Source organism: Polypterus senegalus, chromosome 13 (assembly GCF_016835505.1).
Source record: "Polypterus senegalus isolate Bchr_013 chromosome 13, ASM1683550v1, whole genome shotgun sequence".
Classification (NCBI taxonomy): domain Eukaryota; kingdom Metazoa; phylum Chordata; class Cladistia; order Polypteriformes; family Polypteridae; genus Polypterus; species Polypterus senegalus.
The window spans coordinates 122,775,360-122,794,466 of NC_053166.1; the positions used below are offsets into that span (position 1 = coordinate 122,775,360).

The window sequence follows — 19,107 nt, forward strand, 5'->3', positions numbered from 1 at the left end:
AAAGAGGCCGCTGCTATCCAAAAAATAACCTGGTCAGATATAAAAGTTGGGAAACCACAACAATCCCATGCAAAAAAGACAGGGTTCCTGTATTAAGTCCCCTTGGGTCTCACATGACATCTAATTTTTTGACTACTCTGTAAGTTAAAAATTGTGTAATTTCTTATCTGCTCAGAAGAAGATGTTTGTATTTATAAACTGTAACTTTTTCTTCATTCAGGCATTAATTGCTCTAACCCAGCCACAGGGGATGCACAGACCAGTGTGTTTCTTCGAGCCGGTCCCAAGCCAAGATAAATGGGGAGGGTTACATCAGGAAGGGCATCTGGTGTAGAATTTTGCCAGATCAATATACGGACAACGATACAAATTTCCATACGGATCAGTTGAGGCCCGGGTTAACAACTGCCTCCACCAGTACTGTTAGCCAACAGGGTGCTGGGTGAAATTCGGCTACTGTTGGCTGAAGAAGGAGAAGAAGAGGGGGGGAGAAGTGTCTGGAGGCAGAAGGACAGGAGGAAGGTAAAGACAGTGGAACTGAGGGTAAGAACTTTGAATGTTGGCAGTATGACTGGTAAGGGAAGAGAGTTAGCCGATATGATGGAGAGAAGGAAGGAAGATATATTGTGCGTACAAGAGACTAAATGTAAGGGGAGTAAGGCCAGGTGGATCGGAGGAGGATTCAAACTGTTCTATCATGGTGTGGATGGGAAGAGAACTAGACTAGGTGTTATTCTAAAGGAGCAGTATGTCAAGAGTGTTTTGGAGATTAAAAGAGCGTCAGACAGAGTAATGACTATGAAGCTGTAAAGTGAAGGTGTGATGATGAATGTTGTCAGTGCATATGCCCCGCATGTTAGGTAATCGATGGATTAGAAAGAAGATTTCTGGAGTGAGTTGGATGAAGTGATGGACACTGTACCCAAGGGATAGAAAGTGGTGATTGGAATGGATTTCAAAGGACATGCTGGTGAAGGGAACAGAGGAGATGAGGAGGTGATGGGTAGTAATGGTGTAAAGGAGAGGAATGAAGAACGTCAGAGGAGAGTGGATTTTGAAAAAAGGATGGGCATGGCTGTGGTGAATACGTATTTTAAGAAGAGAGAGGAACATAGGGTGACGTACAAGAGTGGAGGAAGGTGCACACAGGTAGATTATATCCTATGCAGAAGAGTCAATCTGAAGGAGATTGAAGACTGCAAAGTGGTGGCAGGGGAAAGTGTAGTTAGGCAGCATAGGATGGCAGTCTGTAGGATGACATTGGAGATCAAGAAAAAGAGGAGGAGAGGGAGGGCAGAGCAAAATATCAAATGATGGAAATTGGAAAAGGAAGACTGCAGGGTTGAGTTTAGGGAGGAGATAAGACAGGCACTGGGTGGCAGTGAAGTGTTGCCAGACAGCTGGGCAACTGCAGCAGAAGTAGTAAGAATGACAGCAAGAAGGGTGCTTGGCGTGACACCTGGACAGAGGAAGGAGGAAAAGGAAACCTGGTGGTGGAATGGGGAAGTACAGGAGAGTATACAGAGGAAGAGGATGGCGAAGAAGTGGGATAGTCAAAGAGATGCAGAAAGTAGACAAGAGTACAAGGAGATAAGGCACAAGGTGAAGAGAGAGATGGGGAAGGCTAAAGAAAAGGCGTCTGATGAGTTGTATGAGAGGCTGGACTCTAAGGAGGGAGAAAAGGACCCGTACCAATTGGCTAGACAGAGGGACCAAGCTGGGAAAGATGTGCAGCAGGTTAGGGTGATAAAGGATAAAGATGGAAACATACTCACAAGTGAGGAGGGTGTGTTGAGCAGATGGAAAAAGAACTTTGAGAGACTGATGAATGAAGAGAATATATGAGAGATAGAGAGAGAGAGAGAGAAGGTTAAATGATGTGGAGATAGTAAATCAGGAAGGATAGCTATGAAAAGGATGAAGAATGGAAAAGCCGTTGGTCCAGATTATATACCTGTGGAAGTATGGATGTGTTTAGGAGAAATGGCAGTGGAGTTTTTAATCAAATTGTTTAATGGAATCTTGGGAAGTGAGAGGATGCCTGAGGAGTGGAGAAGAAATGTACTGGTACCGATTTTTAAGAATAAGGGGGATATGCAGAGCTGTCTTAACTACAGGGGGATAAAACCGATGAGCCAGAGCATGAAGTTATGGGAAAGGGTAGTAGAAACCTGGTTAAGAAGGGAGGTGATGATTAGTGAGCAGCTGTATGGTTTCATGCCAGGAAAGAGCACCACAGATGCAATGTTTGCTCTGAGGGTGTTGATGGAGAAGTTTAGAGAAGGCCAGAAGAAGTTGCATTGCCTGTTTGTGGACCTGGAGAAAGCATATGACAGGGTGCCTCAAGAAGAGTTGTGGTATTGTATGAAGAAGTCGGGAGTGGCATAGAAGTATGCAAGAGTTGTACAGGATATGTATGAGGGAAGTGTGACAGTGTTAAGGTCTGCGGTAGGAGTGACGGATGCATTCAAGGTGGAGGTGGGATTACATTAGGGATTGGCTTTAAGCCCTTTCTTATTTGGGATAGTGAAGGACAAGTTGACAGACGAGATTAGACAGGAGTCCTCGTGGACTATGAAGTTTGCTGATGACATTGTGATCTGTAGCGAGAGTAGGGAGAAGGTCAAGGAGACCCTGGAGAGTTGGAGGTTTGCTCTAGAGAGGAGAGGAATGACGGTCAATTAAAACAAGACAGAATACGTGTGTGAGTGAGAGGGAGGTCAGAGGAATGGTGAGCATGCAGGGAGTAGAGTTGGTGAAGGTGGAGGAGTTTAATCACTTAGGATCAACAATTCAGAGTATCGGTGATTGTCAAAGAGAGGTGAAAAGGAGAGTGCAGGCAGGGTGGAATAGGTGGAGAAGAGTGTCAGGAGTGATTTGTGATAGATGGGTATCAGCCAGAGTGAAAGGGAAGGTCTACAGGACAGTAGTGAGACCAGCTATGTTATATGGTTTAGAAACGGTGGCACTGACCAGAAAGAGGAGACAGAGCTGGAGGTGGCAGAGTTTAAGATGTTAAGATTTGCACTGGGTGTGACGAGGATGGGCAGGATTAGAAATGAGTACATTAGAGGTTCAGCTCAAGTTAGACGGTTGGGAGATAATGTCAGAGAGGCAAGATTGCGTTGGTTTGGACATGAGCAGAGGAGAGATGCTGGGTATATTGGGAAAAGGATGTTAAGAAAAGAGCTGACAGGCAAGAGGAAAAGAGGAAGGCCTAATAGAAGGTTTATGTATGTAGTGAGAGAGGACATGCAGGTGGTGGGTGTAACAGAGCAAGATGCAGAAGACAGGATGGATGAAGATGATCTGCTGTGACTACCCCTAACAAGAGCAGCCGAAAGGCGGCGGTGGCTTTAATTTCTCTGCTGTGTAAAGAGTGTATCCCTTGGTTTCCTATACCATTCAACAAAGAGTGGTCTGCAACTGGAGCAGGTAATGAAGTGGCATTTTTAACTCCAAATGAAAGTTCATCAGAAAAAGGCATGGTTCAGAAAAACATCCAATTTTTAAAAATGAAAATTTCAAATGAGTCTAGAAACATTAAGAACAAACACATCTACACAACATATATTACTTTCACAAAAACTAAACCATTACTTATGCTTTTCTAAATGACAACAAAGAAATAAGAAATGGAATATGAAACACATCTCTGTGGTATAATAAAGCAGACACGGAACTACAGCACTCAGAAGCCTTAATAGCATTATTTAAGTATGCAAACCTCTTATTTGTATATTTCCTCTAAAGCACTTCACCTGACCTTCCTCAACACTTTTTTTTATTTTACTGATTTTTTTGAAATCACACAACATTCCATACAAATAGATAAATTTTACAAGAATAGGATTGAAAACAAATCAGCCCCCACCCCTGAGAAAGAGTATGGGCAGCAGAATAAAATTTAAACCTAGTAAAAATAAGTAAATAGAGAAATTAATAAAGGAATATAGATAAATGGAGAAGAAAAAGAAATGGGGAGAGAATCTGCTTCTTCAGTGCTTTAAAAGCTTATTCTAAAATATTGATTAGATCCTGCCAGGTTTCAAAAAATTTCTGCACAGATCCTGTAAGAGAGAATTTGATTTTTTCCAATTTCAAATAATATACAGCATCAGTTACCCACTGACTTAAAAAGGAGAGAGTTTGGATTCTTCCAGTTTAGCAAGATATGTCCCTGTGCCAATAGTGAAGTAAAGGCAATCACAGTTTGTTTGTCCTTCTCCACTTTAAGACCATCTGGGAGTACACCAAAGACAGCTGTTAATGAATTAGGAGGGATTCTGACACCAAGGCTGTGTGAAAGGCATTTAAAAATTTTGGTCCAGAATGATTTGGCGCAGGCCTAAAACATGTGACCCAGTGAGGCTGGAACTTGATTGCAGCGTTCACAGGTGGGATCTTGCCCTGGAAACATTTTGGACAATTTTAAACAAGACAGATGTGCTCGATATATAATTTTGACTTGAAGAATTGTATGCTTTGCGCATATGGAGCTCAAGTGAATTCTCTGCATTGCTACCTTCCCCTCCTTTTTTGATATGTTGATTGAGAGATCCTTTTCCCACTGACTTCTTGGATCTTTGAAAGGGAGGGACTGTAAAATGGTTTTATATATTGCAGAAATGCTGTCTAAGTCCTTGAAACTGAGCGATAATTTTTCCTAGCATAGAGGGAGGTGGGAGGTGAGGAAAATTGGGAAGGTTCTGTTTAACAAAGTTTCTAATTTGAAGGTAGTGAAAGAAATGTGTTGCTGGAAAGCTAAATTTAGAATGTAATTGTTCGTAGGATGCAAAGACGTTGTTTATGTACAGATCTCCAAGTGATTTAATCCTAAATGTTTTCCAGACATTAAAAACTGCACATTTGCAAGGGTTAAAAAAGGTGGTTCTCATGCAGAGGTGCCACCGATAAAAGATACCCTATCTTAAAATGCTTCCTACATTGGTTCCATATTCCGAGTGAGTGAAGCACAATTGGGTTGTTAGTATTTTGGCAATAACTTGCATTTATTGGGGCACAAAGCCAGGAATATAAAGAAGTACTGCAGGATTTCATTTCTATTGCAGACCAAGCCTGTATATGTCCATCTATTTGTGTCCATGTCCAGGTTTTTATAGTTTGTATGTTTGCTGCCCAGTAATAAAACTGAAAGTTTGGTAAAGCCATGCCACCTTCTGCCTTTGTAGGGTCGCTCTTTGGATATGTGGATGTTTTGAATTCCAAATACATGTGGTTATGGTTGAATCTAATTTCTTAAAAAACGATTTACTGATGTATATTGGGATGTTTTTAAATAAAAAAGAGAAGCTTAGGGAGGATATTCATCTTAATAATGTTAATTCTTCCAGCTAAAGTGAGATGAAGGGTTGACCACCTATGCATGTCTTGCTTAATTATTCCATACAGACAGCAAAATTTTGTTGATAAAGAGCTTTGTTTACTTGTGATGTTTACCCCTACATATTTAAACTGATCTGCAATGATAACAGGGAAGGTGTCCAATCTAATATTGTATGTTTGAAAATTCACTGGAAAGAGCACACAGTTAGTCAAAATTAATTCTGAGACCAGAAATCTTTTGAAATTGTTTGGACTGCAGGCACAGTATTTTGTGGGTTTGATATATACAGTACCATATCATCTGCATATAGAGAAATTTTCTGTTCAAGTCCTTCTCTGATAATCCCCTTTATCTCATAAGCATTTCGACAGTGAACTGCCAGTGGCTCAATGGCGATTGCAAAAAGTAGTGGTGACAAGGGGCATCCTTGTGTGGTACCACGTAGTAGTTTAAAGTAGTCTGAATTAATGTTGTTAATACAAACTGAAGCTTCTGGATTGGTATACAGTAAGTTGATCCATGCACAAATGTTCAGGCAAAATCCAAATTTCTCCAATGTAGTGAAAAGGTAGTTCCATTCAATCATATCTTTTGCTTTTTCTGCATCCAACGATAATGTCATCTTTGGGGTGTTTGACTTTGCAGGAAAGTATATTACATTAAACAGGCGTCAAAGATTGGACGCTAAGTGTCCGCCTTTAATAAATCCAGTTTGATCTTGTGATATTACCGAAGGCAGCACTTTCTCCATCCTTCTAGCTAGGACTTTGGAGAGTACGTTAACATCATTATTCAGAAGTGAAAATGGTCTGTATAATGCACATTGTAATACATCCTTATTTTGTTTAGGAAAGAGGGTGATAAATGCTTGGCGAAAAGTTTGAGGTAGAATTTTATTGTCTCTAGCTTCTGTGAATGTTGCTAATAGGAGGGGAGCCATCCAAGTGGGGAACTTCTTATAAAATTTGGCAGGGTAGCCATTGTAGCCTGCTGCTTTCCCACTCTAAAGTGACTTTAAAGCTTCTAATAATTCTGATAGTGCCAATGGTTTATCCAATTTTTCTGGTATAAGAGTATCTATTTGTGGTATCTCTAATGAATCCAGAAATGCATTAGAGTGTGTGTTGTCTTCTTTAAACTCGGTACAATATAAGGATTTATAGTAGTCTCTAAATGTGTGCATTATATTTTTATGGTCAATGATTTTGTCTCCGTTCATGTTGGTCATTACTAGGATTGCATTGCGAACTTCTTGATTGTGGATTTGTTGAGCTAAAAGCTTATTAGCTTTCTCTCCATGTTCATAGTAATGATGTCTTGATTTATAAATAAGTTGTTCAGTTTCTTTAGTTGTCAAGAGGTCGAGTTATGAAAGCAGAGCCTGCCTTTTCCTATGAAAAGCCTCACTTGGACACCTGGCATGTTCTTGTAGTAGTATAGTAATTTCGCTGGTTAGCTTTGATAACTGCTTGGTTTCCAATTTATTTCTGTGGAAAAGATATGAGATAATCTGTCCTCTTAAGAAGGCCTTCAGGATTTCTCAGAGTATCCCTGCAAATACTTCTGTAAAGTTCTCGTCTGCTAATAAAAGTGGGTTAAGATGCCATATGCGAGATGAGTAAGTGGGGCTTAGTGATTTTAGCTCCAAGATCAGTGGGGCATGGTTGGAAATAACAATAGCGTCGTACTTGTAGGATTTAATCATAGGCAAGAAATTGTTATCTATAAAGAAATAATCAATTATTGAGTTGCAATGATGCACTGGTCAGTAGAAAGAATATATTCTGGAGTTTGGGTTTAGAAATCTCCAGGAGTCTGATAAGTTGTGGTCAGTTACAAACTCTGTAATTGTCTTTGCAGTGTTAGATGTCATCGCCCCTGTGACAGGAGACCTATCTAGGTCTGGATTTAAAACACAATTAAAATCCTCAGCCATTATAATTTTATGAGTGTTAATATTGGGAATGGATGCAAATACATTTTGGATGAAGTCCCAATCATCCACATTGGGTGCATAAACATTTATCAAAATCACTTTACAATTAAATAAATTACCCATGACAATCATGTATCTCACTTCAGGATCAGATATAACATCTGATACTACAAATGAGACTGTTCTATGGATAAGAATTCCCACACCTCTAGTTTTTTTTTTTTTTGTAAAACTGAAACGGAACATTTGGCCAGTCCAGTCTTTTTGCAGCTGGAACTGATCCTTGCTTAGTAAGTGGGTCTCCTGGAAAAATACTATTTTAGCATTTAGACCTGTTAGGTGAGAGAATACCTTTTTTCTTTTTAATTCTTGATTAAGGCCTTTAACATTCCAGTTTACAAAGTTAACTGTCCCATCTTGGAGTCATTGATTCAGATTTTGGATGTCATTTTGTAGTCTTAGCCAAAAGTGAGAGAGCTTCCTCAACACATATGAAGCAACTTCTAGATACTCACGGATCCAGCAGGTACACATACTGCCCATCAGCCGTACGCTCCTGGTGATATGTGAGATTATAGGTCAGCATGGCATTAATCAAATCAGAGAGCTGTTGCTTCTCACGTGTGCTATATAGTTGAGGGTTAACCTACGGGGAAAAAAAAAAAAGTTCAGGTTTTCAGAACAATTTTTCATATGAATATAAACATATGGGCACCTACAACGCTGCAGGCCACAGGAATTAGAGTGGGCTATAGGATTAATGCAACTTACTTTAAAAAAGCAGAAGCAAAACACTTAAACTAAGAATAAGAGACATAAAGGAGAAACTCAAACATAAGGAAATACCAAATACAAATTAATTTTATTGGAGGAAATGAAGTAAGAACATCAATATTTTACCATAAGTGATACCTATATGGATTGTGCAAGAAAGGCCACTAACCTGCCAGTTCTGTCCAATAAGCACGAGAGTGTGTGTGCTTGGGAGAAAGATGGGATTGGGGAGAGGGGGAGAGAGAGAGAGAGAGAGAGAGAGCGAGAGATAGAAAGAGATACAAGGCTGGTCAATGTGTGTGACACAAAATGAAATACACAAGGGTTGCACAAAGGTTTGGATTTTCTGAGGAATTCAAAAGGAGACAGGACACCAATAAGACAGAGTGAACAGCAAGAATAAAAAAAGGAGAAAGTCAAGTGTGGCATACCGGTCTCATTTTTGGAGACATGATTTCCAGCACGAGAGAGAGTGCCTCCAGGACAAGACTCTGTGGTGCCAGGTGGCTGCGAATCGAGGGGCTAATATCTGTGAACAAAGTTGTAAGAAGGTTGTCCATTTGCGTCTTCTTGGTCTGAAACTGTAAGGAATGCAGAGATGGACTAGTCCCGTTAAAAAGACAGTAGCAAAGCCATAAAAAACATTTTACGAAATAGAGTTGTATGTCAGTATGCAGCTGGCTCAATTAAATCACTCACCTCAAATTGGCTATTTGGATAGTTAATACGGGGCACAGAGGAAGCAGCAAAAAGCTGGTGGAAAGTAACAGGCAGGAAAGGCAAGTAGCGCATTAGGCTAAAGTTCTGATTATGCAAGATTTGCTGGTTCACATGATCTGTAAATTCAAGCCACTCAAGGGCCAAGCACAATGAACTTAAGTGTGGGTCCTTGAACTTCATATTAAGAAAGTTGTCATAAAGGCCCTGAAAGAAAAACATGGAAAGCACTTGAAAATTCTAAAATGACATTAAACTTCCAAAATTCCCAGATTGGTTGACAGAACCAATTACCTGTGTAACCTTCTCATGATCACCCGTGGATGTGGTCAAATGTAGAATGTGATAGAATCTTTGGGCTGCTGCATTCTGTGCAACACTCCCCGTGCTTACAGGCTCATTCTCACGTGTCTCAAGAGCAGGAGTGGGTAAAAACAGTTCCTGGCCAATTCTCTTCCTTATAAAGAGAACAAATTATTCACTTAAGTTTGCAGGCGATTACATCCTTATCTGTCTGACACATCACATAAACAGTTTTGATGGGGGTGGCAAGTACATACTGCTTACTCCAAATCTTTATTAAAAAAAAAAAAAAAATTACCAACTCATTACTAAAACTTGCAGTGCCTACAAATAAAACTGTCCAAGGCACTGCTCTATGGCTCAAAAGATTTTAATTAAAAAGCAGACCAGGAGCTTGTAAACTTGGTTTTTTTACTCTCCATCATCACTTGAGAGGACCCCCATAATAATATAAAATTACTTCAATACCCCACCACCACAATCTCTTACATACTTAGCGATTGTTATTATCCAAAGCAACACACAAATCACAAAACTATTACAACTGTTAATATATTACCGACATGTTAAATGAGTTGCTCGTGGTCACACAAGGAGTCACTAGATTAGCCTATAGTTCATGGGGTGAGGCAATTACACTAACTTCTAAACATACAAAAGACCACCAATTTAAATGAAAATATATCGTAAGGTTTAATTGAGTCTGTAATTACAGCCTGCTTATCTTGTATTAAGTTTATGTTGATTTTACTTTTTATTATTTTTGAAATGAGTTATTGATGCTTTACTTGTATTTCTTTTTTCAGCTACATATTATGTGGAATAGCCTTGCATTATCTTTCGTATTAATTTTGGATGTAGCAGATTTCAATTTCAAACCAGAGTGCAAGGTCCTTTTTTAATTGGGAGGCAGAAGCAAAATGCATCTGCTAAAACACAATTTTATTTTTCTTTAAAACCACAGTGTCTTTTTTTACCTTTTGTTGTTTTGCATTTTATTTTTTGTAGAGATCTATGAAGTACTTTCTTTTGGTGTTCTCCATGAAACGTGTTACACAACTTGAAGACTTATTGAGAAAATTTAAAATAGTTTAAGATAACAAACATACGTGAACTCTCATATCCGCTCAATCTAATTTAGGGTTGAGAAAGAGAACCTGCAAATTATAACTGATGCAGAGGGCATAAATCAAAAAATTCTCTGTAACAGAATTTAGATTTATGGCTTGATGAAAAATGTCTTGTTGGTTAGAGCTCTAACATTTCATAAACGATCTTATTAATGATAGGAAAATGTATTTTATTACACTAAGTCAAACGTGGTTTAGCTCAGATGGTACGGCTGTTTTAATCGAATCTGCGCCTCCTAATTACAGCTTTACTCGTGCAGATCGCCAAGAAAAGAGAGGCGGCAGTTTAGCAAACATTTTCTCAAGCCGGTTAAAGTGTAAAGATGTCAGTTTTGCTAAATTCAAGTCCTTTGAGTGTCTTGTTATTATTCATGAAGTTTCTCAGTTTCTAGTATTATCCATGTATAGACCTCCTAAATACAACGTTTCTTTCTTCGAGGAATTCTCAGACCTGATATCAATTATAATTACAAACTATGACATGTTCCTAATAGTCGGTGACTTTAACTTTCATATCGATAATCAGTGTGACCCAAAAGTAAAAGAATTCATGAACCTCCTGGACTCTCGATTTGAGACAGCTCATTAGTCAACCTACACAAAGCAGGTTATACGTTAGACTTAGTAATTACCAAAGGTCTAAACGTTGATGTGAAGCAGATCATTGATATTGGTCTATCAGACCATTTTCTGTTATTATTTAATATAGAAATAATGATAGAAAAAATTCACGAGAAGCACATTGTTAAACGCTTCTTTGATTCATCAGCAGCTTCAAAACTTACAAACATTCTAAGCAACCAGTCCATTTTTAGTGCTAACTACAATAGCGAGGATAATGTAAATATTAAGGTAGAAAAATTTAATACTAAAGTGAGAGCTGCTGCTGACATAGTTGCACCTGAAAAGACAGTTAGAAAATCTTCTAGCATTGTTATACAATGGAAAACCCAAACAGTGCGATTTAAAGAGCTCATGCTGGACAGCTGAGTGTAAATTAAGAAAAACTAAACTAACTATCCACTATGAGATATTGAAGGTTAAAATAAGGTTAAAATAACAGAATATAATAACACGGTCCGCCTTGAGAGGCGCTGCTATTTCTCTAGAATTATAAATAACAATGCTAGTAATCCCAGAGTCTTATTCTCTACAGTTGATCTGCTAAACCCAGGTAACTCAAAGGAATGCCTCCAAAATACTTCCAGTGAAATTTGAGGCTATTGCTGTATTTTTTAATCAAAAAATTAATGATATTAGAAATAATATAGTACATCTCCCCAACACTGCGGATCCTCTTAAGCCCCAGTACTCCGTTATAAACAAATTAAACTCTTTCACCAGGATAGATTTACCCGATTTATATAAAATAATTTCTCAACTGAGACCCCTCACCTGTGTCCTTGACCCAATACTAACAAGTTTTTTCAATGAAGTATCAAGCGTGCTAATTGATAGTATTCTTGACATAGTAAACTCGTCATTAGATACGGGGTCTTCCCAGACTGTCTTAAGACTGCTGTAGTTAAACCCCTACTGAAGAAAAATAATCTTGACCCCTCTGCTTCTGAAAATTTTAGACCAGTTTCTAACCTGCCTTTCTTAAGTAAAATTCTAGAGAAGGCAGTCATTATGCAGCTAAATGACCACCTCAATAAACATGCTATTCTTGATAAGTTTCAGTCAGGTTTCAGAACAAATCACAGCACAGAAACTGCACTCGTTAAAGTAGTAAATGACTTGTGGGTAAATGCAGACAGAGGCCATTTATCTGTTCTCATCCTCTTAGATCTGAGTGCTGCATTTGATACCATTGATCACAATATTCTTAGAAATCGCCTTAGTCAATGGGTGGGCCTCTCTGGCAGTGTCTTAAATTGGTTTGAATCCTACCTGGAAGGGAGAAAATTCTTTGTTAGTTGTGGTAATTATAACTCAAAGACACATGATATTCTATATGGTGTTCCACAAGGCTCTATCCTGGGTCCGCTGCTCTTTTCCATTTATATGCTTCCATTAGGTCAGATTATCTCGGGGCACAATGTGAGCTACCACAGCTATGCTGATGACACACAGCTGTATTTATCAATAGCACCTGATGACCCTGACTCTGTTGTTTCACTAACACAATGTCTTACTTGTGTTTCTGAATGGATGAATAGTAATTTTCTCAAGCTAAATAAAGAGAAAACAGAAATTTTAGTGATTGGCAATAATGGATCTAATGAGGTTATTAGAAATAAACTTGATGCATTAGGATTAAAAGTCAAGACGGAGGTAAAGAATTTAGGGGTAACTGTTGACTGTGACCTGAATTTTAAATCGCATATTAATCAGACCATTAGGACAGCATTTTTTCACTTAAGAAATATAGCAAAGGTTAGACCATATATCATTGAAAGATGCTGAGAAATTAGTTGACGCTTTTGTTTTCTGTCGACTAGATTACTGTAACACACTCCTCTCAGGACTACCCAAAAAAGACATAAATCGTTTGCAACTAGTGCTGAATGCAGCTGCTAGAATCCTAACTAGGAAAAGAAAATCCAAGCACATTTCTCCAGTTTTGATGTCACTACACTAGTTACCTGTGTCATTCACAATTGGACTTTAAAATACTGCTTATGGGGTACAAAGCCTTAAATAATCTTGCTCTCTTATATTTCGGAATTTCTGACATCTTGTATTCCAAATCGTAACTTTAGATCTTCAAATGAGTGTCTTCTTACAATTCCAAGAGCTAAACTTAAAAGCGGTGAGGCAGCCTTCTGCTGTTTTGCACCTAAAATCTGGAATAGCCTGCCAATAGGAATTCGCCAGGCTAATACAGTGGAGCAATTTAAAAAAACTGCTGAAAACACATTACTTTAATGTGGCTTTCTCATAACTTCATTTTAGTTTAATCCTGATGCTCTGTATATTCAATTAATTATCATTACTATTCATGGTGGCTCCAAAATCCATACTAACCCCTACTCTCTCTTCTGTTCTTTTCCCAGTTTTTTGTGGTGGCGATCTGCGCCACCACCACATGATCAAAGCAGCATGATGTTCCTACATTGAGGGTTTAAAGGCCAGAAGTTCATATGACTAACATCATCAAGTCCTTCAATGGGAACCCTAAATACAATGAGGACTGATCATTTATGTTAGGTAGAATGCCCAGAGGGGTCTGGACGGTCTCATGGTCTGGAACCCCTGAAGATTTTATTTTTTCTCCAGCAATCTGGAGTTTTGTTTTGTTTTTTTTCTGTTCTCCCTGGCCATCGGACCTTACTTTTATTCTATGTTAATGAGTTTTGTCTTATTTTTCTTATTTATTTTGTCTTTTTTCATCATGTAAAGTACTTTGAACTACTGTACATTATTTGTATGAAAATGTGCTATATAAATAAATGATGTTGTTGTAGATTTGTTGCAGGGTACAAAAACATGCATACCAACATTGAGGTTCATATAAAATACCAAATTAACATACCACACACTGCTTTGGTAATATGGCAGAAAAGTCCATGCAGACAGGAAGAAAATATGTACACCACACACACAAAACCAGATGTGATAGTCAAACGCAGAATTCTTACTCTGTGAGGCAGTCGTTCCAACCATTCAAGCCACTATGCCACCAATGCTTTAGGCAACAGAGATATACAAAAGTAACGCTTTATCTATAAAACACCCGTATTGTAATGTGCCAAATTAAAAATGTCACATTTAGTAGACAGTAGGATTATGAAAAGTATCACAATATTGATAACATTTTTAAAGATGCTCAATACTCATTTTTCACAGTATGCAACATACATTATGAATGCACTTCCAGTTTGCCATGAATAGAGTTGCAACCCTGTTCCAACTCATCACAGATTTTAATAACAGGGCAACTTCAACGGCATTGGAGCCATCACCAAGCGCAATTAATACTTTTTGAAGACATCATCAAAACAGTACTAAATGTACACTGTTATCCACTGCAAAGAACAAGAAATTCTCCACAAAAGTTTAAACACAAAAAAGTACCTCTTAACTCGGGGGAGCTGGAAGATCTCCTGCCAGACTGAGAACAGCCCTCTGTTCTGGTCCTTTAGTCCAACACGCAAAGTCTGCATATCCTTCATTGACACATCCTTTCGGCCTCGACTGTGAAGGAACTATGGTGCAAACACAAAATATACAAAGACGCAATGTGGATTACCGGAGGATGGCTGGCTTTTAGGTGACATTACTAGTGCTGCAACCCTTTATTCTCTCTAGTAACACATTCTATCACACACACACACACACACACACAAAACCAAGCACACAGGCATAAAACTGTATGCCCATTCAAGTGTGGACCTACTAATGCAGCAGACCAATTCCACTGCATGGGAATGGGTTTACCTGCAATGTGTTCACACAAGCCCGAATGTCATTCTCAGTCTTTTCACATAGTGCCATTAGAGCTCCTGTATCTGCTTTCATTCCCTGTCTCCTGGCAATCTATTAAACAAGAGTGCTACATTGTTAGTTTAGGACACTCCCAACTGATAGTCCAGAAAACTAACCAGCAACTGTATTACTGCTCACCTCACAGAGTCTCTGAACTAGTCTGGATGGCAGTGTTGATGGAAAAGTTAACAAAAATGCTTGCTGGCGCAGCTGCCTTAAAGCTGGTACATAACTGTCAAAATAAATTGGAATTGTTATAGCAATAGAAAAATCACAATATGAATAGAGGGGAATAGTCAAAAGCACACTTACAGATCATTACAGATACAGATAATGGGTCGAAGCAGCAGACGTTCACTCTTCTTCTTCTTGGAGCCAGTACCAGTTTCACTCTCCTTGCTGTCTTTGCGATTGATGACATTGAGTAAAACATTAATCGCAGCCTGAAAGCAAGAAAACAGGAATTTCACTGTTAAATACCCATTTTGTCCCTGTTGGGTTAACTGAGCAAGTTCTAAGGTGTATCTGGCACTTTCCCAAAAGGCTACAATTGTTAGCTGTGTAAATTTGGCAACGTTTTATCAATACCTGTTCACTTCAATTAACCACATATCGATAAGCATATTATTATTATCTTTGCGGTTAAGGCTTATTGTTAATATCAAAAAACTATGAAATATCTTAATGAGTGGCAATTTATACAAGGGGTGCCGGAAAATCATGACATCATTCATTCTCAGATGTGAATTCATACTTTTAGCTGGGTGTGGGAGTAGAACGCTCTGTAAATACCAGGGCTGTGGAGTCGGTAGATAAATGCTCCAACTCCGACTCCTCAGTTTCTAAATCTTGCGACTCCGAGTCCCCGACTCCAACTCCTCTGTATGTATATACTAGGCTAATGTATTTTCTACATCCATTGAAGGAAAGGAAGGCAACATACATGTCATTTCACCACAGAACTACTGGCTAGGAAGCCAACACTCTACTATAATGCCAGATTAAAGACAAACACAATTGATTGGCGGCCGCAGATTGCGGGTGTCCACATGGACTTGCGGGTGTCCACATGGACGGGCAGATCCAGCTTGCCGAAAATCTCGACCACCGCCCCCATCCAAAGTAATGTGATGCCTCTGTCTGCTGCAGTGGCTGTCTCCTCTGTCAGCAAGCCGGATGTTTAGTGCATTGTGTCACTCACCGGCCAGCTGATCAGCAGAACGAGCCTCTGCTGAGACAGGTAGGGAGATCTGTGTTCTCGGCTCCTTCGGCCCCCTTCACTAGCACATAGCGAAGGGGAGCCGACAGAGCTGAGAACACACCAGATGATTTTTCAGGCGTTTGACGCGTGATGACTCGTTGAACAGCCAAAAAATCGGCAGTGCATCTGTAAATGTATGGGGGGGCTTTAGGCTAGGTTCACAGTTCCCTGCAACAGTGGAACACGACACAATGGAAAGCGGTGCCGCACCTTACCTGTGCATTACATCCCATATAGTGACGCATACAGTCAATGAAAAGCATGCTTCATGGTTACTTGACATGTTCGTTTTGTGGTAACATTATGCACTGCATGCATTGGGCTTTATTCTTACAGCAGAGAAGTAGTTCATTATGACTGTTTGTGAATTGGGACATTTCAACTTACTTTTTTAATTCCCATTTAAATTTAGTAGGACTCGGAGTCAGTTAACTTTTTGCCGACTCCGACTCCAGGTACCCAAAATTGTCTCCGACTCCACAGCCCTGGTAAATACTGTGTATGCCCTACCCTCAGGAAGGACAAATTCTTATCCTAGCATGACATTTAATACACTTCCTAGGAGTAATTCTGATACACTTGAAAAATATGGGCACAGGTCTTGCTCTCTGCTGGTTATTAGGAAGGCAACTGACCTCCCCAAGATTGTTTTTTGAATGTGCAACTTGACTTCAGTTTTACGAAATGGTGCCCTCAAGCTGCAATCCATCAGCCAGGAGGTTGTTGAATAGATGATTAAGCAGCCCTTGTGTCTATTGTGTTATCTGCCTACTTGTATACTGCCTTACTGCTTTCTAGGGACCAATGTGCTCCCAACTTTGGTATGTCTAGTTGCTCTCTCTCTGCTGTTTGGGTCTCTCTATCTGAGCTTTAACTATGGAAATACCCTTTATCCTCATCCATCTTAGTAGTGCATTTACTCCGAGGACCTTACTGCCAGTCAGACACTTAAGCAAATAAATAAAGACAGAAAAATACTGCTTCCCACCTTGCAGCAGAATTGTCACTTTACTCAAATTTTCTTTAATATGGAAATTACATCCAATGTGCTCACAGTATACCTAACTTTTTCAGTGGTCACAGGCTAATAGAAAGCGGCTTATGAGGTTTTATTCAGACCTTAGTGTAAGTTTCTCAACTTGTTGGATTCTATCATGCTATTTTTTTCTCAAAGTATGTGTACTTACAAAGGATTAATTAAATTGCAACTAATTTGATTCTTACACAATCAGATTTTAGAATATTTTCACACTATATAAAATATCAATATATGTAAATAAAACAACAAATACATAAACAGATGAAAACCAACATGGCCTATTTATAAAATGAAATAACTGCATTTTAGGATTTCATTAAATTACATCTCACCAAAATTAGCTGATACAAACAATGTAAGTCTTAATCTTGGCATAAAATAATTTTTCAAATATCTACTAAAAGGTTTAGAGTGAAAAAGAAAAAGCTTTAGAATATTCAGAACTAGTAAAAAAAGTGAAGCAAAATGGCAAAATCTATTCTAGGAGTCCCTTCTCAAACAACTGCATTTCTTAAAATAAAGCATTCACATGTGTTCTTAATTTTGCCGAAACAATGTGTTGTGTACTTGCTAGAGAGTAGTATCTTCATACATAAAATAGGCTGTCCATTCTGTACTTAAGATTAATATTTTAATAAGCAAAAATTGGTGAAAGTGGAAGCAAAGTTAAACATTAGCAGTTCCCAAATGTTTCCCATTTTAAACAAAACAAACAAGTGAGCAATTTTACCTTTTACTGAAGTAAAGGCTGAAATCAACACATCACACATTTCATTAATCCTAATAAAGATTTATAAGATCTTTGGAAATAAACAAATGGATATTTTAAAGAAAAATTATTAAAATAAATAAATGTCTTGGATGGGCAAGTGTGCCTACATTTGGTTAGGGGTTGTAACTGTCTTTCAGATTAAACCATTGTCATTCTAACCATGTACTAAAGCAATTTGCTTTCACCTGGTATTAACTGAAGTTACTTTGATCATTCTGAAATAAAAAACAATAGTTCCTTTGAATTTCCCTGAAGATTTCTTGGAAGTGTACTATCACGCTTCTATTTGGCAATACCAGGGATTTGACAGTGCTCTGCCTTTGTCACTGCAATTAACCTATCACTTTTCCATACCTTGCCCTAGTTTTCTTATTTTCATATACAGTATGTATATATAAAATTTAATAAACAGTATAAATATTTTTAATTGAACAATTTTAAAGTCATTAAAAATCCGGAGTACAAACCAGTAACACACATTATTTCAACAAAGTGCAGGCAAAATAAAAGTTATGAATACGAGTATTGATTGGTTAAGATGTTACATTAACACTGGAAAAAAAAGAGAATTTTTTTGTGTCGCACAGCAATGATTTTATGAACGATGCACATTCATTCATATTATACATTATGATTTTGAAAAGGTTCAAATATATTATCAAAACAATAAATATTGCCATAAAATTAGCATTTTTTCTTAATCTAATCTCTTTTACAACAAAGAAAGAGAAAATATATTTGGTAAAACTGAGACCTACAGCAATAAACTAGACATATCGTTAATTTATTCAGTCTCCAAATCTGCTTATTTCATCATAAACATTTGCTTTCTGCTGCCTGAACATAAGAGAAAAAAGGAGGCGGAGGAGAACTTGGAGTTAATTCACGTTAACTTAACCAGTTGTGACAAAACTTATCATTGTTCCAACTGTCATGTTTAAAGAAGAGAACAAAATATTATTATCTTCCAAAGATGAACATACAAAAATGTACTTTTTTGGGGAGACATAGTAGTTAGCACTGCTGCCTCAAAGCTCCAGGGATCAGAGTTCAGATTTCATCACAGACACTGTATGTGTGGCATCTGCTCACTGCCCACATGTCTGTCTGCCTGGAAGATTATCTTCAGGGTACCCACATTTTCCTTTTAAAACATAAAGATGTGCCTGTTGGGACAGTTCAGAATTGCCAAGTCACCTAATATTAGACAGTGAAGGTGTATATCCGAGTGTATCCTGCAAAAGACTGGCACCATACAGTGCATCCGGAAAGTATTCACAGCGCATCACTTTTCCCACATTTTGTTATGTTACGGCCTTATTCCAAAATGGATTAAATTCATTTTTTTCCTCAGAATTCTACACACAACACCCCATAATGACAACGTGAAAAAAGTT

At 38.4% G+C, this 19,107-nt stretch overlaps 1 protein-coding gene across 2 annotated transcripts in view; it reads right to left on the reverse strand.

Annotated features, from left to right (window-relative positions):
• chtf18 (CTF18, chromosome transmission fidelity factor 18 homolog (S. cerevisiae)) overlaps positions 1-19,107 on the reverse strand; it is a 41,029-nt gene that overhangs the window by 7,798 nt on the left and 14,124 nt on the right. For both annotated transcript variants that reach the window (XM_039775872.1, XM_039775873.1), the window contains exons 10-17: positions 14,951-15,081; positions 14,777-14,870; positions 14,591-14,689; positions 14,228-14,358; positions 9,069-9,231; positions 8,757-8,981; positions 8,489-8,638; positions 7,799-7,929 (exon numbers count right to left, since the gene is read on the reverse strand). In XM_039775872.1, the coding sequence (XP_039631806.1) occupies positions 7,799-7,929; positions 8,489-8,638; positions 8,757-8,981; positions 9,069-9,231; positions 14,228-14,358; positions 14,591-14,689; positions 14,777-14,870; positions 14,951-15,081 (1,124 nt within the window). The remainder of the gene's footprint in view (positions 1-7,798; positions 7,930-8,488; positions 8,639-8,756; positions 8,982-9,068; positions 9,232-14,227; positions 14,359-14,590; positions 14,690-14,776; positions 14,871-14,950; positions 15,082-19,107) is intronic.